This window comes from Plectropomus leopardus, chromosome 21, assembly GCF_026936395.1.
Source record: "Plectropomus leopardus strain MGB_pleo_1.0 chromosome 21, ASM2693639v1, whole genome shotgun sequence".
Lineage (NCBI taxonomy): Eukaryota > Metazoa > Chordata > Actinopteri > Perciformes > Serranidae > Plectropomus > Plectropomus leopardus.
In genome coordinates this window covers 14,736,418-14,763,412 of record NC_142196.1, presented here as the reverse complement: position 1 = coordinate 14,763,412, position 26,995 = coordinate 14,736,418, and the positions used below count along the sequence as shown (strand labels likewise).

At 39.2% G+C, this 26,995-nt stretch overlaps 1 protein-coding gene and 2 long non-coding RNA genes across 3 annotated transcripts; all 3 read right to left on the bottom strand.

Annotated features, from left to right (window-relative positions):
* Positions 1–509: 509 nt before the first annotated feature.
* Positions 510–7,807, bottom strand: LOC121960794 (uncharacterized). The gene is made up of 5 exons (XR_006107005.2): positions 7,590–7,807; positions 5,928–6,138; positions 5,510–5,631; positions 4,600–4,692; positions 510–2,009 (listed from the first exon to the last, which is right to left on the bottom strand). It is a non-coding gene; the product is annotated as an uncharacterized LOC121960794 (long non-coding RNA).
* A 2,200-nt stretch (positions 7,808–10,007) lies between these two features.
* On the bottom strand, positions 10,008–19,535 carry LOC148186037 (uncharacterized). Its single transcript, XR_015775355.1, has 3 exons — positions 19,327–19,535; positions 18,244–18,344; positions 10,008–11,908 (listed from the first exon to the last, which is right to left on the bottom strand). It is a non-coding gene; the product is annotated as an uncharacterized LOC148186037 (long non-coding RNA).
* Positions 19,536–21,758: 2,223 nt separating this feature from the next.
* Positions 21,759–24,378, bottom strand: msc (musculin (activated B-cell factor-1)). Its single transcript, XM_042510028.2, has 2 exons — positions 23,440–24,378; positions 21,759–23,251 (listed from the first exon to the last, which is right to left on the bottom strand). The coding sequence occupies exons 1-2, from the start codon at positions 23,860–23,862 to the stop codon at positions 23,174–23,176; spliced, it is 501 nt and encodes a 166-aa protein (XP_042365962.1). The 5' UTR covers positions 23,863–24,378; the 3' UTR covers positions 21,759–23,173.
* Between the last annotated feature and the right edge of the window lie 2,617 nt (positions 24,379–26,995).

Below are 26,995 nucleotides of genomic sequence, written 5' to 3'. Positions count from 1 at the left end.
TAGTTACAGCTCAGCACAAACAGCTAAATCATAAACCACCATAGCCTCAGTCAAGCTCCGAGGTTATAGAACAAAGACATTTGCAAATGTCATTTGTGACCTGCACGCTCCAATTCTGCACAGTGATAATATATCGATGGGAACGCCATTAAAAACAGTTTCCAGCTCCTCCTGGATTCATTTGCACTGACCCAGAATGCAGTATTTTCTTAACACAAGCAGCAGGCCGCTTTGATGTTATCTCCCTATGCAAACAGTGGAGGGCCGGCTGCCCCTGCCCCGCCTGTGGCCGCGGAGGACGGCGTCGATTAATCACAGTGAAGCCTGCGAGAGCACGCTCATAAATCGCCTCGGCGCTCCTTAAACAGGAGAGTCCCAGGGCGCAGCGCCGTCATTTATCAACACTCTCCCCTCCGGATGAGGAGTAAATAAAACTCTGAATATGGAGCGGTGTCCAGGGATGTTGAGCATATCCACTGGTGTAATGGTAAATAAAGAAGTGCCTCAACTGTGATTTCCAAGCAGTCATCAATTTATTTTGTTTATTTATTGAATATTTTCTTAAAAGTCTTCCTTAAAAATAGCTCACACAGTTTGGTACCATAATATTTGGGCAACTTTTATGTTGACTGGGCTGTGTATAGATTCACATAATTGATGGTATTATAAAGCTATGAATTCTATAAATAAAATTAAATTTCTTTTTAAATTCCTACAAGAGTTAAATAAAAGAAATGACCTTTCTGTGGCCTATTTGAAAGGATTTTTTCCCCAACTTCTTAAATAGCTCATGCGACATTCTTATATGTCACATTTTGACCGATAGGAACTCGAAAATACTGCGGAAAAATGTACAGAGATGAAATGATTATTTGATTTATCGTTAAGCCAACTGGCAAAAAAAACCCAAAAAACAGTAATAATTATGATAAGTAATTCAACATTAAAGTTATTTGGTCCAGCAAGAATACCAACTGTTTAGAACAGGGTCGTCTATAGTGGGGCCTGTAGGCCGAGGTTAGCCCGCCATAAGGTTTGATTTAGCCCACCAGATGTTTCTAGTAAAAAAATAATAATACATTTTAAAATATATAATATAAATTGCTGTTGCTGTTCTGTTTTTGTGAGGTTAAAAAGCTCTTTAAACATGTAAGATCCATAATAATATTCTATTTTTCCATTTTTTCTGGTGGGCAGAGTGACACTCAATATTGCCCTAAATATTATGTACACAACATCTAATCAAACCCATCAAGAGCATCTTTTTATCAGATGAGATGAGAATTTCAGATTTTGCGGTAGAAAGACGAAAAGGTGCCATAGCTGCATGTTGGAGATTAAGAAAAATGCATTTGTTTGGGGCTAGAAACTGCCCCTAGTGTGATCCTTTGTGTCTCTAATTTCTGGGTCAGATTATATTTTTTTTTACGGATCTTGTTATTTTGCAAAGAAAATAAAAATATATACGGTATAATATATACTTATACACACAGAAAAATGACTGATATCATATGAAACCCTCAAAATGTCTATACAATCTATCTATCTAATCATGCATGGCACGTAACGGCGTGACCGTATGAAGGAATGACACTTGAAAGATGTGATGTAATGCTGTACATTCATTAAACTCTTAGTCAAGGCTCCTGTCAGCTCCTCTCTCTACCCGCTGTTCTACATCTTTAACTCCTACCATCTTACAAACACCACTCCACAAACACTCAGACATGTAGACCAGTAAAAAACATTTTCCCAGGATTCCTCTTTGGGACCTAGAGGGCTAGGGGTGTAAACATTGCTCCTTGTGTCCGGCAACACTGGAGTCCTGTGAGAGTCTGGGAGAAGCAGCGGCAGAAAGCACTATCTCCATCATCGGCGCTCACCAGGCCTGTCCTCACACTGGCAACCCCACAAAGCCTGCCCGGAGACAGATGACAGCGTCACAAAGACAACACAGGTGGCTGGCTGCAGACCACCTGGAGCAGAAAAGCTGGGCCACAGTAAGATCTCTGGGAGACACAGCGGAGAGCAGAGTTTGGGAATGGGGGGAAGAGAGTGAGGAAATGATGAAGGGGGTGAGGGGGGGTAGACACAGTGAGGAGTTGGAAAAAGAAACATGCAATAAAAGAGTTAAGCAGCTGAGACAAAGTTGCAAACCATCTTAGTAAATCTTGGTAAACAACCATAGAGTTAACAACTCCAAAGCTTTAAAAGGTCCAGTTTGTAGGATTTAGGAAGATGTATGGGCAGAAATTGAATATAATACAATCAGCATGTTTTCTTTGGTGCGTAACTGCCCAAAAATAAATCTAAAATATCTTAGAATAAGCCGTTAATATCTACATAAATTTAGATAGCAGGTGCCGTCCATGGGCAAAATACTGTATGCCATTTTGCACTGCCATGTTGTTCTACAGTAGCCAAGAATAAATCAGTGCTCTGGCCATAAGAGCGCGACGCCAAAAGGTCCCCTCCACACACGCATGACATGACACTGGACATCATCGGGTGAGAAGGTGGGCAGACAGATTGCGTCATGGTGTCATTAAATGCCAGCGTCCAATCAACACAAACACGGGCAGCATCACTTGAGAATGCAGACAGACGGAGCCGGTCATGTGCATGTGAAACATGGCACGACAGCATCAGGTTGAAACACTGCCGGTAATGATGTAATACAAGGTGCACGAGGGCGCCTAGAGGGTACGAGGGGAGGTGGATGGGTCAAACAAACCAAGACTTTCATGAGGGAGTCTGGTGTTCGCTTCTTTTTTGAATGTGATGGGGTTTTTCTACACCTAACTGTGCCTCCTTCCCTAAACCTAACCATCCGTGACTTTGTGGCCTAAACCTAACCATCAGTGCCAGCATGTGCACATCCCGGAGTTGGGAATAACCACTTGCAGCAGCATCCCACCATGTGCATTTGTTGACATCATGGTAGCAGCATCTCGGGGCGTAAATAGCAGATGCAAAAGGATACATAGATTGCAATTAGTAGACGTGGAAGTCCAAAAACAAAGTGGCAAGCTGGGATGAGAGCATGGTTTCACAGTATCCCAGACTGTACAAACTTCTTTTGTTAGCCACCGTTGACACCTGTCCCTCCGTGATAAGCCCAATAGCATTGGAAAACCACTGATTTTTAAACTGAAACTGCTTTATTCACAGTTTTGTTTTTTTTTTTTTACCGCTTTGATTTATCAGGTTTGTTTGTTTTAGAGAGGAGGGAACCTCTGGGGCTAATTAGGCTCCCGTTAAAAACCTCCTTTATGTCTGGATCTTAAGTTATCAGAGATGTAAGATAACCATTATAGCAGGTGCTGGGCTAGCAGCCTGTCAACGACAAGCCTAACAGCATCAAAGAAACACTGATTTGTAATGTGAAACTGCTTTATTTAATGTTTTTAATGGTTTTAACCACCTGGTCCTTTTATTTTGGAGAGGAGGAGAGCTCTGCCTATTACTCAGCGCCTGGTAAAAACCTCCTGAACAAAGATCACTGAAGACTGGGAGCTCTTGCTTGGTACATGAGAGAGTTGCAATCTGCAAACCTCTCAGCTAGATGCCTTAAATGCTACACACTGCTCCTTTAAGGAAATAGCGAGATACTTTGATAAAACCACTTATTTGCTTGCTTGATAAAAGTTAGATGAGTTAGTGATGATCAATATCACCATTATGGGAGGTATCGAGTGCATTTCCCAAAATATGAGCTATGACTTTAAAAAACTAAATATTAACAGGTTTGGCACCTTTCCTTGCATTTTGCTTTAAAAAAAAATAATAAAAAATCACACAATATTGTGCATAAAAAGTTGCATCCCAACATTTTGAATTATACTGGTATAATCGAGATATATTCTAATACAACCGTTTCTGTAGAGTTTTAGTCAAACATTCTTGAAAGTAAAGTCAGCATGAATAATGTAAATTACTTTTTTAACCTAGAATGACATCTTCCTCCATACTATTATTTATAGTGATGGATAAGCTCATCAAAGCTAACCCTATATCTATCATCAGCATCGGTGAAGGGCTCGTCTCACATGTCACAATAAGGCGGCTTACTTCAAATTTGACCTCTCTCCTGTTCCTTTTAACAATACCATTTAATAACGATATGGTCCGTCACGCTCCACATTGCGATTACATGCCCTCCTTTTAAGAGGTTTTCTGCTGACCAAGATGAATCTGTCTCCGGGACTCGCAGTCGTGCCCACCTTTGAACTGAGGGAGATGCTTTAGTGCCGTGACCTCGATCCATTCCCCTTATAGAGCTCAGTGAACATTTATCCAGACAGCACAATCCCCTGGATCAAATTCTTTCAGAATTTCTGGAGCCAATAGTTTTTTTAAGGAAAGATGGACTTCCAGTGAGGAAGAGTGGACTTTGATAGCCTTTTAGACCTTTGTCTGTGCTGGACTTGAGCAGTAGTTAGACTTTACAGTTATGGAAGAAGAGGTTATAAAAATAAGTCAGACGGAGCATCGGACTGATTAGAAACGCAGAAGAAGCCTGTACTCCCCGTACTAGGCCTGGTTAAATTTTTTGACCTCTGTACTTTTACATGACAGTAATAGCAAATATGACCTTACCTGCTGCTGGTGGAGCAGTGTTGGATCGTCATCAGGGCAGTTTGATAAGCCTCCATTCTGTCCTTGTGTTAAGGGCCACACACAGGAGGTTTCCTTGAAATAAAAGGCTCTGTTATTCCTCCATAATCTATTTTAGCTTTGGAAAATATTCATTCCCCTTCCACTCTGCATCTCCATCTCTTTCTGACTTTGTTGTCATCAGTATGTTTCTTTTCTCTTTTTCCTATCAGCATCACTTTACTGTAAAAAATGATAGCCCCATCAAGTTGTGTTAACTTATTTCTTCTCTTTCACTCCCACTTGTCATGATAACATCTGGGTATTGAACACAGGTTTATATTTATATACAGGTTTTTGATTTCTTCCAAAAACATGGGAAAAGGGCAACAGATATCAGTAAAAAAAAAAAAAAAAAAATTAGAATTACCTTAAAAATAAGCAAAAAAAAAGTAAGAAAAAAACAAACAAGAAAATGTAACAAAAAAGTGCTAAAAATTAAATTATCATATGAACAAAAATTAATATATTCTTTTCAGTAGCATCATTTTAAATATAAAATTAAAATTTCAGTAATAAGTTACTCACTGACTCCCCCCTCCATGTTTTCTAAAAAATCTAAATCAAACCAATGTGAACTGGTTTCAAAGATTTAAATGCTTGTGAAAGGCATCTGACAATAGGACAAGAAAAGGGATGTTGATTTAGGTTTCAAAGGGTCAAACAACTTGTGTAAGTTACCTTTTTGAGTTCAAATAAAGCTTATATTGAAGTTGAATTTACTCATGTTTTTAAGGCAGCAGGTGAACTTTCATTTCTAAGTTTAACTGACTTGAATTTTATTAGTGTTCTCCCTCTTCATTTTTCAACTTTTTAAGCCCAACATTTCAAACTTTTTATGCCCCAATCTCACCTTATCAGTTGCTCTTCGCTGTGTGCGCTGCAGCTCTCCTGCATATCAGCACATCTGGCCTGCTTGGTGGGAGCCCTTCACCTCCAGAGCACGGCCCGACTGTCTGCAAGCCTCCTCAACAGCTGTCATGAAAACCAAACAGACACTCTTAATTGGTGTTCCAGACTCAAGGAAACTGGACTAAAATATTTGCATAATTTCACAGAGGACGGAGGAAATTGTTAAAACATGTGAGCCGAGGCCCCGGGAGCTGGGTAACCCTACCCGCCAAGCCGAGTGGCTCTTGGGTGCCACCCAGCGCCAACGGTGCCAGGAGGGAACGGAGGGGGGAGGGCGACGGGGTGAAGGGAGAGCAGTGGAGGAGAGAGAGGCAAGGAGAGAAAAGGTCATACTGGCTGATCCTATTAGAGCGTCTCACCTTCTCTTACTGCTCCGAGCCAGAGAAGACCCGACACGGGCAGAGTCGAGCCCGCAGTATCGTATGAACACAACACTGGGTGGTTCTTGTTAGGCCAAACAACGTTTGTTTTTTTCCTGCTATTTCCTCTGTTGCTTTTGCATAAACACTGTCCACATGGGTGTTAGTATGTTTCAGGTTCATACAGAAAGCCGGATTTTTGGCAACAAACCTAAAAAACAAAAAATGACATGCATAAGAAAATTCAAAAAATTATATTAATTTTTAAGGATGTTTCTAGATGCTTTTTTTGTCTAAAATACTGGATACTTTGATCCTTTAAAGGTCTCTAGGAGTTATCTACACTGAACTGTATGCAACATCCAGAACATAATATAGCAGCAAAGCACTAAGATGTAGCATCCTGAGCAGAAAATAAAGTCAAGCTCCCTCCATGTGTGTTGTAATCCAAGCTTCTCTGTTCTTTGTTGTGGTAGACGGTCCAGCCGTGCATGCATGCTGGTGCATGTGAGTCCCTTTCTGTGTATCCTACTTGTGGAGACAATCCCACCCCATAGATATGCTCTAAATGTTGCAAAAAGTTCCTTTAGATAGACAAGATACATACCAAACTGTCCAATAGTGCACCAAAATTTCCTTACATCTCAGAGTTGGTGTTTTAAATATAAAAAATAAATCACAAAGTTGAAAAAAGAGGAATGAGAGGTAGAGCTGATTATTATGTGACTCAATTGGGTGGTTTTAAATGTTTTTGCTTGTATGTAGACAAGTATGCAGATATACTATATATCTGTGTATGTGATTTGTATGCATATGTGCATGTAGAAGTTGCATATGTTAGTATGTTTCCTTATCTATAATTCTTTATGATTTGCTAGAGTAGTAGAGAATTGTAGGATATTTTAATTGTAAAATACCATCCTAAAAACATCCTATAAAACAACACAAGGCATAACACAGAAATTAAAGGGTCCCTCTTTCTTGTTGAACACAACTAAATTGCAAGGAAAGATAAATGTCTCTGAATGCAACAGCTGATTACCATTTCCGTTTCTTTAAACTCCTCTGGTAAAGAGTTGGTCAGGTTCAATGGTGGCTCACCATCATCAAGGAGAGTTCAAAGTCCAAAATCTAACTGTGTTTCCAGTATATCTCAAAACCTAGCCTGTGTAAAAACAGAGCTATTACTCCTTGGAGTCATAAAATCCAAATCTTGTGATTAAATAAATGAATTATTTTTAACTACACAGCATCTCTTGTGTGGAATATTTCATCCCTATTTAACATCAAACATGAATTACGTTTAAACTTTTAACCATGAATTATGATTATTAAACATCCCAACAATGAAAATGAGTTTCCTTTAAACTCATAGACTGAATAACATCATGTATCTAACATACATCACATTTTTACTTTCAAGGTAGTTTTAAGTGCACGATATTGAATTCTGCATTAAAGTAAACAACTGAGTTACAGCTTGTATTTTATTATTCCAATCAGGTTATTAATGCAGAAGCGTGCAGCTTTAAATTGAGCTTTAACACTTAATATGGCAGCAGTGAAGATAACGTTAAGTTCAGTGAGGAAAACAGAGGCTTTATGCAGCTAACACTGGCTAAGTAGTTAGCCGCCATGCTAGCTCGACTCGGCTAAACTCACCAAGACGCTGCCAAATTCGATAAACTCCTTTCTCACGGGCCCCCGGTTTCCTTCTTCCACTTCACAAATGTCGTTTCTGGTTCTGCTCAGTATTTCTAGCAAAGTTACTCACAACCACTCGTTACTTTCACCTAGTTTTTGACTCACGTAGCACCCGTCGATTTATGTAGTAGCTTTCTGTGCAACCGAACTTGTACATGGATGGGTGGGATATATTTTTCCCTGTCCAATAGCAAAACTGCATTTCCTCATTTAACCAATGACAATCAAACCTGAGGAAAATTTACTCTAAATGACATATTTAACAGTAAATAATACTGGGAATAAAATAAAATGCCGGTCCAGTTCTCTACAGGGTTACAAATGCTTTGTCAGTGGCTGATACTGATGCATCAAGGCACCCTTTTGCATTTGTAAGAGATGCAGGAGGCCACTTCATTATTAGATGCTTGGAGCAACTGATGTTGTATAATCAGCAAGACAGTCTGCATAAGGTGGGAGGCCCTGCTGAAAAAAAAACAGCTAAAAAACAGCTTATGCTGGTGGCTGGTTTTAGTTGGTTTTAGCTGGTTGAAGATGGTCTTAGATGGTCCTGACCCAGGTCTTGCTGGTCTTTGATGGTTTAACTGGGTGGATCACCAACTGGACATGCTGGTGTGACCAGCTCATCAAGCTCTACACATTTATCTTTACACTTATCCCATGACAGTGCCTGTCAATCCCCCCTTATGACTCTGTTGTTGCTCCATACTCAAGGACATTGATTTGGTTTTAATTTCACAGGAACTTAAATCAATAAACCAGCTAGAGTGACCATCATGGCTAAACCATCAAAAAATTATGCCAAAACATACCTTACGGTGGTCAAACAAGCTGGTCAACCAGTTTAACCATCATAAACTGGGTCAAACTGGGTCATTGATCTGTACTGCTGTTTGTGTCGCGTGTGAATCCAAAGTCGACAATGACTTATTTTAGCCACATAATTGTCACGTTGGCGTAAACCTAAACATGAACTAAACCTATACAGTTTAAACTCAATTTGAAAAAAAAACTGTATGTAACAAGTTGACATTTACCATGAAAGCGGAAGTTTTTTTGGAAGACACTATGTTTGCATCGAGCTAAAATTGACACACAGCCCCTGGACATCCAAAACTGAGGCTGCAGGGGAGCATAACAGTTTGACCACAGTCGGGCCAATAATAAAGCGTTGGTATTTGACAAGTTTGAAGTCAGAAGGTGTTGTATAAAAAGTGACAGTGGAGACATGTATTGTAAGTTAGAAAATTAAATAATATACTATACCATTATTAAAGTACAGTTATCCCCAGACTTTGTTGTCCTTTCAACACACTGTATTGATGTGTATTAGTTCATCTAAGTATTATTTTATGTGCAGAAGGGCTTTGTCTCCTGTCCTCCTCCATACTAGTTCCCACATCGTGAACCAGAGTGGTGGGCGTTCACAGCCACAGCTGAGGCAGGGTAATTAAACTAGTCTGGGCCATGTGGAAAAGACATAGAGCTTTAAATGCCCTCACTGGAGATAACATGAGCACCATGCAGATAGATCACATGGGAGCCCCCCGTTTACTGGGGATGCCAGCTGCACTGAGACACTGCAGCAAGCTTTGTCACCTTGTAAACCAACGAGGAGAGACAGGGAAGTGTGGGGAAGTCAGTGAGTGGTACTACAGTATGTCTTTTTGTTGCACACCAGAGGCAGAGGGAGCAGGAGAGGGGAACATGGGGTCTGAAATTGCACGGTGCTTAATAAAAACGCGGAGGAGGCTAGTGTGAGACGCATGAAGTAGCTCAAACAAGCATCAGGTGTCTCTGGGATTTCAAAGGAAATTTCATGCTGTAAAACTGTATTTTATGGTTCTCAGCTAAGAGAGATGGTGAAATACAAGCCTCTGATTGTTGACATTAGATATTATTTAGTTTTCTTTTTTGCAATATAGATGCAAATGAGCCATCACCATACATGCACCTCAGCATAAAGAAGAGGGCAAATTACGAATTCACCAGAGCGACAAGTAATTATTAAAAAAAACAACTTTGTATTATACTGAGGAGTGATTAGAGTTAATCAAGTGGAGATAAAGCCAGTAAACAGATCATGAAACATCCGCTTCTTATGAATACAACATAATTATTAAATGATTATGGTGATTACACACCCACAAGGGTTTGTGGCTTGTCTTCATTATCACGCAGATTAATCAATGCCACAGCCTCAGGCAGCAGACTGATGAAAGAGTCACAGTGGAAGGAATATGCATATGAGGTCAAAAACAAGAACACAAACTATTATATATATATATATATATATATATATATATATATATATATATATATATACATTCATAAAAATAAAAAAGAAGCTGAAAAATATTATTTAACCCCCTGAAACCTGGATCGATATCAGTTTTCTTCTGCTGCCTTTAGATGGCAAGTCATTTGACCCTTTGAAACCTGAGCAAATTGGTTTGATTTATTTCAAAAACGTGACAAAAGGCAACAACCAACTAGACAAGAAGCATCCCACAAATTGAAAGAAATAAGTAAAATATGGCAAGAAAATTAACTAGAAATTTGCTTTACTGTTATTAGGAAATTATCTTAAACACATACGAATAAATGTCCCAAAATCCACGTTTCTAATTATTATTATTTTATATTTAAAATAATGTTACAAATAGATATATATAGAATAAGTTTTAAAAAAAATCAGCATTTTTTGAAAGAATTTGTGTTTTTTGGGTTTTTTTAAATAATTTTTCAAGCCATGTCATGTTAAGGTGCTCATTGCCAATCAAATCAGTTTGCTCAGGTTTTAAAGGGTTAAACAAGTGGTGACTTTTTTAATTTGTGACCGCACAACAGCCCATGACTGGTCATTTCCACATTATCTGAGTAGTTTTTATGTATTTAATTCAGCACTTAAAGTATAGTCTGCCAAAAACCTGCTTGGATCAATTCAAGTGAAGCAAGTAAAGCAGTTTTTGGCATCTGGCAAAATATGACCATTTATCCAGTGTGATGAAATGTTCAGAAATACTGCAGGTTACTGGGCACACACACAGCTCACATCTTTAATGCTCCAAGAATGCAATTTACTTTATTTTATTACATCTGATATGTCTCACCATGCCAGATTACGAGGATCAGTAAAGTTAAAATAAACTGAGTTGACTGGCAAACACCTTCAGGGGAAACCAGGAAAAGTGTGTAAGATTTAGGGGGATTTAGTGGAATCTAGTGGTGAGGTTTGGGAATTGCAACCAGCTGAATCTTCTCATGGTTAGAATTCCCTTAGTGCTGATTTTTCAGACGGTTTTAACCAGGAGCAAAATTATCGACAGAGGTCTCTTCCTCTCCAAAACAAAGGAACCCACGTTAATAAAATCTAAGTTCTTTTTCTTTCTTTTTTTTTCTAGCACAGGCTGGTAACTACAGTGGCTGACGCAAAAACATGAATAACCATATCTGGAGTTAGTGATGGTTTGTTCGCTCTGGGCTTCTGTAGAAACATTGTAGTGCAACATGAAAATCTCTATAAACAAGGGCCCACTCTCTATGTCTATATCAACTGCTCATTGTACAGTAACGCAAACACTTTTGGTATTTTCTGATGATTATACACTTAAGAAAACATATTTATTATATTTTTGTCAATATATTTCCCTAAAGTTTACACACTGGACCTAATGTTCTCGAATTGCATCCAGTTTTCTGAATTTTAGATTAAATCCGAGCAAATTTCATTCTTAATGTCTAATAATGTTCCTCCACTGCATCACAATGTATAAACGACTGCAGAGCAGTTACTCTGATATTACTTGTATCTCCATTATGTGAAGCAAATGAATCAGCGTCAGAGGCGCAGACAGTGGGAGAAAGATGATGGATGAAAAATGTCTGCATGGTAACCATGTGACGCAAATAAAAAAAAAGAGGAACGCATTGAGAGAAAATGAGCGTGTCTGTGATGTAGTGATGGAGGAGGAAAGAATGTGTGTGTCTTACTGATGCAAGAGACAGTGGGAGAAACACAGTGCGTGTGTCTTTTCAAGTGTGTGTGCGAGTGTGTCTCTCTATGATGACAGAACAAACGACCTCCTCTGTCATGCATGGCCTTGAGAAACCTCAATGGATTTAGGGCTCCATCAGCCTAGAGGGGTGGGTGGGGGCTCTCTGGCTGTCCTTGGAGCTGCCTGTTTGTCTCTTTCCACACCGCCGACTAGCCAAACAGCAGGGTCCTCCGCCTCTCCCACGGGTCAGGTCCCTCTCAACCCCCGGCAAGCTTTGATCTGATGGACAGAAGAAGGGGGTTTGAGAGGGCTTTGGGAACTCTAAGCTCTGTGTATGTGTGTGTGTGTGATGGGGTAGCAGACAGAAAGGCAGGGGGATGGTTCGGGTCAGGTGGGGTTAAAGCCCGGTGTCCATCTTGACTGTCCTGTTACAGAAGAACACCTATCACACACTCGAACAAGAACATAAACACTTACGTGCACATATATCAAGACAAATAGAGTTTAAAGTGGCTAAAGTTGAGTTTAAAGCTGCTGCAGACAATATTTTTACAATTTCAAAGGATCAAATGACCATGTGTTGTGTAAAATTTGTCACTCAAAGCGAAGAACCCACGGAGAATTATCACCTGACCTTCCATATTTTCACCCTAATTGGCCTCCCATACCCGGCTGCAGTTTCCATTAGCTTATATAGCATCTTTGAGCTCATTGTTTTGGTTTTATGGCCCTCAGCCTCACTCTTTTAAACCACTCTGACAGTGTTGTTTTCAGGCAGCATGGAGGATGTTTTTTCGTTTAAAAAAAAAAAGAGTCTAACCTGATTGCTCACCTGTGTGAGTGTTTGCATGTCCGTGTGATCACTGTGTATGCAGGCAGATCTCCACATGTGCCACTCACCCCACGCCTTTTCCCCACGGGCAGCCTCTCTGACCACTGCACAGCCATCAGCCCTCCACTCACTTCTACCCAGGACAGCCCTCTTTTGAAGGCTGAGTAATTAACGTGCCATCTGATACACCATCCGGCCACAGAGGCTCTCCAGGGGGACACACACACACACGCACTCACACTGATAGCCCACACACACAAACCTGCATGCACTCTTGCACGCTTACACGCACAGGTGATCCATCAAACAGCGTTAACTGGCCGAGTGTCGCTGTCAGCTGTGTCTCGTTGTATGATGGTGACCCTGAGGTTAGCCCAACGAGACCATCATGTGCCGTAATGGCAATCCCCTCTTCAGCAATTTGGAATTGGATGCACCATAAAACTAATCCTGAAGATATGATGTCTGATTGAAGGTCTCTAACTATCGCCCTAAAGGGATAGCTTGGTACGGGGGAAATCTCCTGGCTAAAAATCATATAAACCGGTGGATGGATACTTTGTTTTATGCCTGTTTCTGTAGTTTGAAGATGTGTTGTACTTCTCCCAAATGTTCTGGATGTGTTTGCGATCAAATTGCCACTGTGTTAGCCCTTTGAAATCTGCACTGACATCGTTTGTCTCGTGCTGCTCTCAGATGCCTTTCACAAGTATTTAAACATTTGAAATCCTGAGCAAATTCGTTTGATTTCTTACAAAAACATGACAAAAAAGGCAATTAGCAACTTGGTAAGAAATGTTCCACAAATTACAAGATTTAGTACATTGAGAAAGATATTTTAAAAAAGAAACAAAGCTAGGGAAAAATGTCTTGGGGAAAAAAGAAACTTCAACTGTATTTATAATTACAATAATAGCTTATTTTAAATAATGTTACAGAAAATTATAATACTTTTTATTTTTACACTGCTCTTTTTCTTTTTGGTAATATTCTTGTACTTTTTGAAAAAAAATAATGTTTTTGTTAATTTTGCTCTTTGCCTTCTTTGCATTTGCAAATTTGTGAATTACCAAACAAAACACACTCTGTAAATATATGTAAAAAATACATATAAGTATTAAAAAATATCAAAATGTTTGTTTCAAGATGAACAGAAAAAAAAACAGTATCTCTCCCCCAAAACTAGTCCTTAAAAGCTCATGTATCAATCTGTTTAAAAAACAATGAGACATCAAATTACATGGAATTAATCAGAAAAACAAAAAACTGATTTGAAATGTGAAATCATTGGATGTTTGTTTTCTGTCCAAATTTAAATTCTGGTGTTAAATTAATAATGCAGCTGTGTAAATTAGACAATAGGGTCCTTCTATGTTACAAAATATCACCTTAACTCAGCACAAAAGTTCAACAACATTAAAATAAGTAATGGGAGTGACTATGTCGTCATCCAAGACGTTTGATATAGTATAACAGGAAATACTGCCATGGCGAGGAAGTCTTTAAGCAGCTAATTACAAACAAATATCAATATCATACAAAAATGCATCTCTCTCTTTTTTTTAATTTTACAGAAAATGACACTGATTTTATTTTCTTTTTGTTGTTGCACCTGTGCAGACTAAGAGTTCTTCAGAGGCGATAAACAGGAAAAAAGACCACATCTCAATAAATTTCTCTCATCCACTGAGATTTTTTAGGACATCACGTTCTACACGATGACCGTGAAATCACTTTGATTTCTGGTGTGGTCATGGAAAGTTCAAGCCTCTTAGAAAAAAAGGTTGGATTGGGGATTTAGTTGCTTGGACATGGCCATCAGAGATCCTTGACAGAACATTTTCTCCTCGAGGTTAAAGGTGATACAAGGATGTCAAAATAAGAGTGATGCTTGGAAAAGAAATCCTTCTTGGCATTTCTTCGGACTTGTAAAAACATTTGGTGCATGGATGATAGAAATTATGACCTTTGGTCAACGTTGACTACATTTAATTTTAATTGATTAGCCCTTTTAAACGTGGATCAGCATCAATTTTCTTGTGTTGGATCTGAACGCCTTTCACAAGTATTTAAATCATTGAACCCTAAACAAATTGATTGTCCTGAAAATTACACGAAATTACTAGATTTAGATTTTTTTAAGCTATGGGAAAATGTCCATTTAACTACATTCATAATTATGTATTCAAAATTGTGTTACAGAATTGATTATATCTTTAAGCACTTTTTGGGTCATTGGCTTTTATTTTTACTTTTCTTTTTGCTAATTTTCAGTTAATTTTTTCAAAACTAATTTTGTGGTATTTTGGGGTTAATTTCTTCTTAAGTTGCTCATTGCCTTTTTTCCTCTTTGAAAAACATCAAGCCAATTTGTCGGGTTTTAAAGGCTTAATATGGAACTACCAAAATAAAACTACTTTTTATCACAGTAACAAAAAAAAAACTCCACTGCTGCTCTGGGTGTTGACCGAGAAAGCGCGTTTTTTTGTCTGAAATATCACTTTTGATGTGGCCAACACTGCCATGGGCGATGTGAAAAGAAAGAGAAAAAGACAAGAGAGGAGAAAAAAAGAGGGTAAAAAAAAAAAGTTCTAATCCATAGTTGCAGGTGTGTTACACTTTTGTTGCCCCAGCAGAGGTTCACAACAGAGTTGATGACAAAAGGACTGGCCCCATGCAGCCTATTGTGGCCCGGAGAACAATATGGAGGCTGTGAATGGCTAATCCCTCTGGACCGCTGACAGGTTGGGCCTTTAAGCAACCTGGGGACTCATTTCTCCACTGGGCTGGGCCGCTGTCTGACAGCGATGGGAAAACCCAGGCTACTTACAGCCACTGAGCCTTCGCCCAGAGCAGAGACTGGGAGCCATTGTGAAGGGAAAATATTATCTCCATTGTCAGGTTGTGGCCGTCTTTGTAATGTCAGAAGATGAAGTTGGGGAGAATATGCCACCGGAGGGGGACTGGAGCAGCGACAGAACTAGATCAGACTGTGTGAACAGTATTCAGCTAGGTTAAGAGGTTTTTGGTCTAAAACCTTGTCTCAAAACAAATTCTGTTGACCTCATTGTCCCAAAGGAATTGTCAGTTTTTACATGTTTTGATATATCAAGTTTCCAGCTAACAATAATGATAGAATTTGTCATTTATTAGTTATTATTGTTCAAATAAAATTGCTGAAAATAAAGATGGGCATAAAAAAAACAACTTGGCTTGAATTTTCCCCAACAGTTTGATAGTTTTTAAAAATGTCTGTAAACATCACAATTTCATGATTTTTACCTTAATTTGTAGGTACAGCGTTACTTTGTTTGCATGCCTGTAGGAGCAAATCTTAGAGCAGTGGTCACAAGTTCATTCTGAATGGACCACAAGTGACTCCAGAATATGTAAAGATCACTTTATTTTGAATTTCTGGCACAGGTCTTTTATTTTGAAGTGCTCTAAAGCTACTCTTTTACCTCCTCGTTCTTGATATTATTTGGCCTATAAACATGCTGCGCTGTAATACGCATTTTTTTGATTGCAGTGCTATTTATTTACTCAGTTTTAAGTATTTGCACTTTATTCTTGCAGTATGTTTTAATTCATTGTGTTCTGAGCTTATTTATTGTTTAAATTTCATGAAATCAAACTGAATATGTGACAATTTCTCTTGTGTTTGGACCTTGAACTAATGACCTAAGACAAAAGTTGGACCCCGTGGCTAAACCAGTTGGGTGCTGTCTTCATGCACACTTTACACATCCAGACACTCAGACACACTGAGAGAATATGCTGCATGTATATGAAAAACAAGCCCACTGAAAGATCCTGGTGGTGTTAATCTCTTTGTGAAAGAGACAAAAAGGTGAAGACAAGATAATAGGCCAGGGGGGGCACCGCCCAGTCCTTGTAAACAGGGCTGGGATAGCTCCACATGCCCAGAGAACAAACACAAATATCTGTTTCTTCTGGGCTGCCATTAGCAGCAGCTCTGGACGCCTCCCAAGCAGCTCATGACTCTCTCAGCCAACAAACAGCAGCGCAGAGCCGATATTCACCTCCCGTCCTGTCGCCCAGTTATGGAGACAATGGAGGACGAGGGCGAGAGAGGGCCGCAGGGCTTGTGTGGTTGTTGTTTTCGTCAACTTTCTCCTCCTTGCGCCCTCCTTACCCCTCCTCACCAATTTATGCATCCATCCCCCCGTCTTCTTCTCCTCTTTTTTTCCTCCCGTTTGGCTCGACCTTCCCTTTCAGTGTCCAGCTCATCCTGCCACAAAGAGCCTCCATTCTCTCCTGAGAGGAGGCTGCCAGTCCCGCACTGTAACCCAATCACCTATCTAACAGAAGAGTGTGTCATCTCCACAGAGTAACAGGAAGTCAGATCTCCGTCTCTCTGCCTCGCTATCAGTCACACTCACTCACCAGAGGGCATATGCATACATGCATGTATGAACAGCAAATTTCCAATATCCTGGACAAAACAGCATGACATTTGATTTGGAGTTTTTTTCTTTATACTTGACATTGATATGATTGTGTTCTTTAAAGATAAGGCTGGAGATATTCTGTATTTTCATTGCCAACAAAAAATGTTGTGTAAAAATGTTGTATGTGTAGCTGTCTAGCTTATTCCTTTATACCAAAGACCTCCATTTTTGTTCCCTACGTTGTTGCTTATTTGTCATAATTTTGACACATAATTTTGGAGTTCTGCAACCAGAAATATTTACTAGCACAATATATATGTGATTGAAAATTGTCTTCCATGCACTATTTACTCAAGTCTTTGTGACATTTTCTTAACTATCACAGTGTCCAGCTGTCTAATAACCAATAATAATAACCATTCATAGGGTTATGGTTAGATTAGAAGACAGGGTTAGGGGCGGGATTAAATGATGAATAAAAAGATATAAAATAAATGTGTAAAAAAAAAAAAGAAGCAAAATAAAATATAAAATACACATTAAACCAAGACTAAGGCAAAATCCTAAGGTTCAAAATCCACACAAATAAATAAATGGCCAATAATTAAAGTTTCTTTAAAAAGTGCAGTGTTACACATGTAAAGTTTGCTAAACATTTACGGCGCCCTGCTGTTTTGACAAATGGTCTAGCGATAGGGTTAGTGAAGTATAAGAGTAAATAAGTTAATAAGTAAATATAAGATTTAAATATTCAGTTGTTAAGAATGGCCTTATGAGTTTACTTGGGCGATTTTCAATCAGGTCTGTGTCACCGCAGAATGGGCAGTGTGTGCAGATAAACAGAGTTAAAGTGTTCCCCACCTACAGTGTATGCTGTGAGCAAAAATCCACCGCCTAACACAATGTGTGTCATTTTGTGTTATCTGGTAGATTGTAGCTGGCAGACAGGTGCTTTCTCCACACCATAGTGACGTAAAACTGGTTGAAAATCAGCTAAGTATCCCTGCAGGTGTCAAAGACAAGCTTGGGAAGTTGGAAAGTATTTAATGACTATAGCTCTGTTTCTACTGGTCCTTTCATGGGATTTGTTGACTGTAAAAAAACATTGTCAGCCATATTCTTAAAATAAAAGAATTAATTATAATGTGTCAATGAGAATATCAGTTTCATGAATTGAAAAAAGTATTGCTTGCTCAGTCACAGCAAAAAGTTCAAATAATTGTGCTTCACCCATCATAACATTCACAGAACTTAACTGGTGCTTGAAAAAAATGAGATGTATAAATTCTTACACAGATGCACTCGCACAGGATTGTGTCAGCATCATTTAGTGATCTTCGGCAAGACAAACACTTCCTCTGACCACATACCTCAGTCCAAGTCCAGCTTTGGATCTCTTGCAAGAATCCTTAAACTTGTGGTTCTTCAGTTCATGGGCACATTCCTGGAGATGTTTTTTTTTCAGGCAACACTAAGGAAGAGTGGATACTGGTTATCAAAAAAAATTCATGTTGCAAAACAATCCCACTGTAATAATTATAATTATGGCAATTTGCAATAGCCCAACTGTTACCTTCAATGTCTGTTTTGGGACAATAGTTCAAGCTCAAGGGTCAAAATGTTCATACCCGGAAAGAATGTATTTTCTAATGGAAGCCTTGACACAGCAGAGGAAGTAATCTCCCCACGAGGAAGTGTATACATTAGGCAAACGTGATTGAAATAGTTTAGGATTTACATATCCCTTTTCTCATTAGTGGTATTGAGTGACTGGATATTGAATAACAAACATGCTGAAAGCGAGTTTGGAAAGCTCAAAGCGTCCAGGCTGGATTCCTGCAGACTGTAAGGCCTAAACTTAGTGCTTTTGGGGCAGCTACAAAGGCAGCCTCACTGAACCCCCCGATGTTGGCTTTGGACCTATAGTTCCTTCCTGTTCATGGAAATTCTTGTGCAAACGAAAAATGTTGTAGTCGTACCAAGAAAAGAAAAAAAAAGTTGGATTGTGCTGACGCTTGATGGCTGACGATGCAATTTTATATCAAAGCAATGTGTTCCGCCTGAATGAAATTAATATCTTAAAGTGTTTTTTTAAGAGAAAATGTTGACTAAATAAGGCAATATTTCTGTGAAAAGCACACAAGGCACAGGAGGATAAATGTACTGTTGTACTGTCATTTAAATGCAGGTGTATTTGTTACAGCTGATGTTTATTGACTGTTGATAGGGTGGGGGGGCAAGAAAAAAACTTTTACACTGAGGCCTCCAAAATCACAGTACACTGTACAATACAATGAGAGCAGCAAGTGTCTGACCATGTTGCCCAGTGTGGAGATCTGCTGACCTCTGCTGGACTGAAACATATTACACTGTGTGTTTGAGGCCACAAATTGTAACCCTGTGTCGTCCAGCAGACAAATGCTACCTCATTTAAACTTTGTAACTTCATTTACCGTGCTTCAGGTGTCAAAGAGGCAAGCCGCATTACACTAGTTCTTGAAAATTTTAAAATAAAGTGAGTTTTCTTGCATTTCCTCTTTACTTATATGTAATTTTCTGTTTTTACAAACTATTTTTTTGCAAACCCTAAGTCCTGCTGTAAGCCTAATATTTTTTTGATCTATAGAAATCTGCTGGTGTTTTTCACTGCAGACAGAGTCAGTCAGAGTGAACACACTGAGGAAAGCACAAGTGTTACTGATCACTTTAATGATGGCTGTAATCAGTGTTATCATTTACACCTGTGCTTTTCCTGCTGTGACACCAGACTGTCTCCTGTTGTCTCTGCCTTTTGAACCTCATCCTATTACTCATACTGTCATCTATTTCAACCAGAAGACTTATTTTTCTGCAAAAATAATAATAAAAAAAATCTGATATCGTATTTATTCTGATTGCTGTACTTATGTCAAGAAAAGGCTTAAAATGAAATCTTAAATAATTGCATTTTTAATGGAAACAGTTTAAAAGCGCAAACTTCATTTTAGGAAAGTTACTTTTTAGTTTATAGGCTTAACTCTTTACTAGGTGTCATAAGCAGTGATGCTGATTTCCAGATAAGAACAGGAGGGTTAACCCATAATAAAGGAAAATATTATTTCATTTTTTTCATTAAAGGAATACTTCTCTCCAAAATGACCATCTGCATATCAGTTACTCACTTCGTGTTATGTTTATTCCTGATGAGAGTTTGTTTGTCTACCATGCTTGCTGTGATCGAAAAAGTGGAGGAAATTTTTGATGAACTGAAGTCATTGGGGACCGCGTTTACTATATCAAAACATCAGTTTACAAATTCTCACACATCTCATGTAATATGATCCAAGTCTTGTTTATCCAATCATATGCTCAGTACTTCCCAAACACTTGCATTTGAAGAGAGAATAGGTACGGTTCACTTTTAAATAGTGAGGTTTTAGCAAAAAAGTCTGAATTTGGGAAGTATTGAGCAAATGACCAGATAGACAAGTCTTGGATTATGCTGCCTGAGCTGTGTGAGAGTTTGTAAACGGCTGATTTGATATAGCTTTTGCCGTTGTTAAGTGCAAAACCCCTCAGTTCATCACATTTTTGTTTTGCTGTTCACACTTTTCACCACTAGATGCCACTCACATATAACTGTATCACTCCCCTCTGCATGAGAGACTTGCTGCAGTAACATTTTTATCTTAGCAGCAGTGTCTCTGTTGCTTCAGTCAGTGTTCTGATAGATTTGCACACATTTTCTGATGTCATTTTATTTGTGAAATCCAAAAGCTTCACCTCTGCAGAACTGAGATCAGCCCACTCTCCCAAACATCACCATTCTGTTGACGTTTTGATTAATGGAACCTCATTTTCAGTGCACTCAAGATGCACATCAGGCATTTACAAGTCGCTTTTCCTCGGTGCCACCTCTTGGTACGAGAACGGAGGCAGACTGAGTGTGAGAAGGCAGCTCATTAGCTGTCCGGGTCCAGCAGAGTGGCTGCTTTCTCCCAGGAGAGCAGTTCAGAGTTCTGGGAAACTCACCAACACGCCAACAGCTGCGACTCTACATAAACCTGATGAAAAGTCTTCCTCCTTCTCCTCTCTTTGTGTCTTTCTTCATCTCCAGCACTTTGTCAGTGTGTCCCAGCAGACTGCTCCTCTGGGCCTGGATCTCTATCCATCTGTATGCACATCGTTTGGGGGGTTTAAGCGAATAAAAGGACTCGTAGATCAAGAGATCACTGTCATGCATTATTCTGTCTGCTAAGTGTGGATGTTTATGAGTGTGTGTGCTGAAGGGGGTGTGAGTGAACTTCTGCTTCTCCCTGAACTTATGACCAATGCTGTGAAGTTTTCTGTTTTGACTGAAATATGAACAACTGCATCCCGTCTGATGACATGGCTCCAGATCTCTGGAGACGTGCTGGCAGAGATGGACCAGAATGAATTGAAAAACTACAGTAACTTAAAGAGCGTGTTGATGTCACTGTATGACTATTTGGGAGATCTGCACATTTAACGATCATGATGGTGTGTATAATGGTCAAAGTGCTGTCCACTGAACAAGCTTTATAACAAATACAGTTGCATCTGCATTCTGAGACTTCATTTCTCATCCGTATAAAGTGATACAATATGTCTTTTAGTCAAGAATATGTTAAATATTTTGTGATTTTCTTTTATGTTGGTCGATTACGACAGAATAAAACCATACCTAAATATCATCTGAGAGTTTGGTTACATGCACAAACATCAAACATGTTTTAATCTATCTCTTCTTATCTTTCAAGTCACATGACAACTTATACCCTGTTTCAATAGATGGAATAAAAGCTAAATAAAAGGAAATCAATGCGATTTTTTCATTTGATTTAACACAAGGAAGAGGACAACTATTATTAGTAAAACATTTTATCTGAAACGCAAAAACAATTAAGGACAAAAACACAAATGCAATAAATACTTTAAATCTTCAATACAGAAGAATCCTGCAGCACATTTTAACTTGATGATTGCAAAAGTCATAGTAGAAAACAGACAGCATCGAGTACATTTACATGAACATGAATAACCCATTTATGATTAGGTTTTTGGAATTTCTCATTTATAGGTTTCAGCAGGTGAACACCATATTCCATCTATGAGAAACCCAAATATACTAACTGGATTTAATATAGTAGTTTCTGAGAGAAACTAGGATGTAAATAACATGAACATGTATATGAATAACCCGATTTCTCCGTGCTCATGTAGACACCACATCCTGAATATGATCATTACTTGGATAAGCCTCATTATTATTATTATTCATGTCCATGTTATTGCATTCATTCTAAGTCGTAGATAATTTTGTGAAATGCACTCTAAGACTCTTCAATCTATACAGGTAAGAGCAAACAGGCTGCTTGAGGCAGAGCTCCACACTTGTATGAATGTTTGGTGATCAGCCCGAATATTTGTAACACTGTCTAATAGTCAAACAAATGAAAAAAACAACACAAAAAACAAGTAGTGAAGTTTGTGGAAGCTAAATCCAGTTGAAAAACCAATATAAATGAGCTTACACACAGTGTAAACATACCATAATACTAACATGCACACAGAAAATATATATCAAACTCTTTATTGTTCTGACATGCTCTGAAATACACTATCCAGGTGTATTAAATTTAATTTTAAATTCATTATTTAGGACTTCAGGGAAAGATTGGGCCACAATTATGCACAGGTGGAGGAAGTATTAAGATCCTTTACTTAAGTATATGTACTATAACCACACTGTAAAATACTCTGTTACAAGTAAAATTTCTGCACTGAAAAATGTTACTTCAGCAGAAGTAAGTAAGTATAATTGAAAACATTTACTTAAAATATTAAAAGCAAAAGTATCCAATGCAGAAAAATCAAGTTTCTCAAAAATAGTTGCCAGTTACTTTTCTGTTAATTGTCTAATTGACTGTTTTACGTGTACTTGTATTAACTGTTTGGTAGTTTTATCGAAAACAAAAGATCATACTTTATGAACTCCTTTTGTGTTTTTCCATGCCTGAATCTTAATTTGTAAAGTAACTTAAGCTGTTAGATAAATGTAGTGAAGTAAAATTACAGTTTTCCCTCTGAAATGTAATGGAGTAGTAGTATAAAGTTGCACGAAAGGAGCAGACTCAAGTACAAGTACCTCAAAATAAGTACTTGAGTAAATGTACTTAGTTACATCCCACCACTGCAATCATGCAGACAGTTTTGCAAAGACGGACACTGGACAGGTGGGTTTAATATTCTCTGCAGGCTCCACAAGAACCAAAGCTGGTGTTTTAGAGAAGGGAGGTCTTATGCTGTTGCTCCACACAGTCTTACAGTGATGTCTTGGCTGTCCTCAGATCGGCCTGTCATCATGAAGGGCCAGGTCTGTTAAAGCAAACAAACATCAACAAACATATAAACAAACAGCAGGGTGAGCAGCACAAACTCATGAAGTCAAAATAAAATTCATACTCTAGACTATTCAAGTTGTTTTCCATTTGTTGATAAAATTTGTTGAAAGCACACACTGACATACTTTAAAACTCAAGTCTTAATAACTGATATCTCCATACCAAGTTGACTGGGTGCGCAAAGCTGTTCTCAAATCGGTCATCCTGCAGAAGTTGTCTCAGGTGAGAGATGTAGCTGGAGGCGAGTCGCAGCGTGTCCAATTTGGACAGCTTGGTGTCCGCCGGTACCCAGGGCAGGCTGGTTTTAAGTCTGGAGAAGGCTTTGCTCAGCACTCTCATCCGCGCCCTCTCCCTGGCGTTGGCCGCGTTTCTCTGCGTCTGCCGCGCTTCCTTCTGGTGCGCCTTGGAGAGTTTGCGCTCGTGCTTGATCCTCCCCTCCACGCCGTCATCCTCCAGCTCCTCATCCGAGTACCGGCTGGGATTATAGCAGGTAATCTTCCGCGCGCTCCTCTCCAAAGACGTGGCACTCCTGCTGTGACATGTCTCATAGTCCTCGGCATCACTTGCAGCAGAGCCAGTGGACATGGCTGCTCCACCTGTGCCCTGGAGGCGGAGTGGCACTTTGGGGACAGCAGTGACTCAAAATGTAGATACTCAGCTTGATGAAATTTTAGTTAACGACACTAAATTGGAAGTCAGCAGACTATGGCCACTTTTAAATTCCCATTTGGTAACTCTGCAACTCTCTTTGCCCTGAAATGTCCCCACTTGCTAATGCCACAACTGCTTGAGGATACGTCTGAAAATTGCAGCTCTCTCTAAAACTGAAACATGCCTTCTTGCTCAGCTACCCCTCTAATTTAAGTGTCCTGGACTTGGCATCTGTGCAGACTGAACATCTCTCCTCCCCTTTCTCTGTAAGCCACCATGACCTCAGTTAGACCACAACTGTCTCCTTGTGTTTACTGTTAAAGACTTAAGTTGCTCATCTGCAGCCTGATAATAATATTTAAAACTCTAACTGAATAGTTTATTATTTATAAAACTAAAGGGAGGTGACATGAAATTGCAAAATGACTCTAATTAATTCTGAGGATTAATTTTCACCCAAACAGAGATAATCCTTCAGTTATGTTGTATTACAGAAAGGCAAAACCTCCTGGATAAGAATGCACACTTTCAGAAAAGCACATATATATAGTAAACATTTCCCAACTCTGTGGCTTCCACAGATGTGTCTCGGTAATAGAAATGTCTTGAGGACCTTATCAAAAGTGCCTAATCCTTTGCTGGTTTCACAGAGGGATTGGGTTTCTGCAGATGGAGCAGCCTTTCACACGCAGCCTGCGTGCACCAGCCCCAGCTGTTATTGGTTCCCATGACATCTGGAGCGTTGGCATGACAAGGGTGTGGCAGAGGCAAGAAGGCACCATCTTCATTCCCATACTATCCCAAACATTTTTTTTCTAAATTTCTTTGCACCTCAGGCATTTTTGCACTTGTTTTGTGTTCTTTTACTTTTCTGAGGTCATCAGAGATCAGACAGGAAAGCACATTTTAGTGTGACTTTGGATCGAGAGCTTAGCGAAGGCTAAGATTGTTTCTGGCCTCTTGAATCCGTATGTTTTTTTTTGCAAATATACTATTTCTGAGAAAGAGGCATTTTTTGCCATATTCAACCCTTTAGAAAAGATATCTGTAGCTTGTTTGATCTGCAAACATCACAAAGTAAAACACAGTGTGCACATTATATATTATATTCAAACATGCAAGTCAAGTCTTGGAGAGAAGAAGCTTGTGTGTGGATTTTTCTAAATGTATTAGGAAGTTTGTGTCCATAGAGTAATTACAGAAACGCCTTTTACCTTTTCAAGATATTCCCAAACAAATCCCAGGTCCCTGTTAGCTATTACTCTACATAACGTGGAGAAATAATGTGTGAAATTCAGATTTTTTTTATGTCAATAGCAAGACTCTGCCAAGAATTACCTAACTGCAGCTGATATGCATGCTTGATTTTGGTAGCTTGCCATGCCAGGATTACTAGAGAGAAAAACTACTGTACTCTGCACTGGGCTGAGTGCTGCACTGTGCTCTGGCAGTTCCCAGGATGGTGTGTAAATTATTCCAAAAAAGCTGGCTCAAATCCAACTTTATTAAACTGCTTATATCTTTAAAAGCTAAAACCAACAAACCCCTGACTATCCAGCTGGTGATAATGTGGATATTTAGCCAACAAAACACACACCATGCCCCGTTGCAGGTATCTCGGGCTGAAAAAGAATTTTACTGGCCCCATACTGACTTTTCTGGTTGGGATATCATTGATGATGCTGTTTCCCTCTGCTCACCACTGGGTGTTTTCCACAGGGGAACATTTTGTCTTTGCTTTTGAGAGAAAAACAACAGTCTTTTGGAGTATCATTGTAAATGAAAGTGGCAGATAACTCGGTCAAAGATGAAATCAAGTTTTGTAAATACAACTATATCATTAAAAAATGACTATTTAGTGATTGTTAGTAATGATATTAACTGTTATGTTGCTCAATAATATGATATTCACCCTGTAAACAAACCCTAAGAGTGTCTGTATATTCGTTCAGACTATGTGACTAGAAGTTGAGAAATCTGACTCTCAATAAGGCCCAACATTGCAAATTTACAACATTTCTAAAATGTCCATTTTTTAAAAGCCCTTTCTGCATTAGAGGCCTCCTACAACATCTGAAAGGCATCTTCTTTTTCTAAAAATATTTCGGCTTAACTTGTTGCATTGCTTCTTTACCATGATGCTCCGATTCAATTTTTCAGTGTCAAAATGCAAGTCACTGCGATTTTAAAGTGGTTTTCCACCGCTCAAATTTCCCTCTTTCACAGACCAAAAATGCTCCCTAATCCAAGGACACAATCACGCTCTTCCCACAATCCCGCTCTTTCATGCACAAGAAGACCTGACATCAGCTGGACCTTGGAGGGATGCTTAACTTTATCCTTGGATGTGTCATGAGATTGAGATATTAAGTTGCTGGTGAGACAGTTGGAGAGCTTCAGGCAGGCTGCCATCTCATCGCCCGTCACTGCGTCCGTCAGCGAGGTGAAGCGCCTGACTGACACACTCAAAGGTGCAAGCTAAGGGATTCTGCTGTTGGATTTACTCCTCATTTTATAAGCTGTCATCATTTTCCTTACATAAAGTTATTGGCTGTGTGACACATATCTCAACCTGCTGCTTCATTCGCTGTCAACGAGACGAAGGTTGAGATAAAACAAGTGTGCTCATTAGTCATTCAGTAGATGACGTTTCTTCAGTAAAAGCAGAAAATATTGTCCAAAACATCAGTGTAATTGATGGTTACATGGTTATTGTATTTGCTTTTGGGAATAATTAAATTCAGGGTCGGCGGTAATAAATATCACTTAAAACTCGACTTGAAGGGAGTGCGAGCATTCGTCTATCAGCAGAGACTTTCAGGGGTCATGACCTCTATTGGGGCCCTTTGCTGGAAAAGCAGAGGGACAGGTGCGGGCTCATGATGTCAGAGGCCTCTCTCTGCTTCTCTCCTGTGATTCCCATGATCGCCACTGAGGCTTTAAGCTGCTGTGTGACAGCGGTGAGGGCGGCAGCGCACAAATCAAAGGCAATAATGCATCAAGTTTTTCTATGATTGTGTCATGCATGTAACCATGCCCCGCACAGACATTTTCAAGCAATACTACA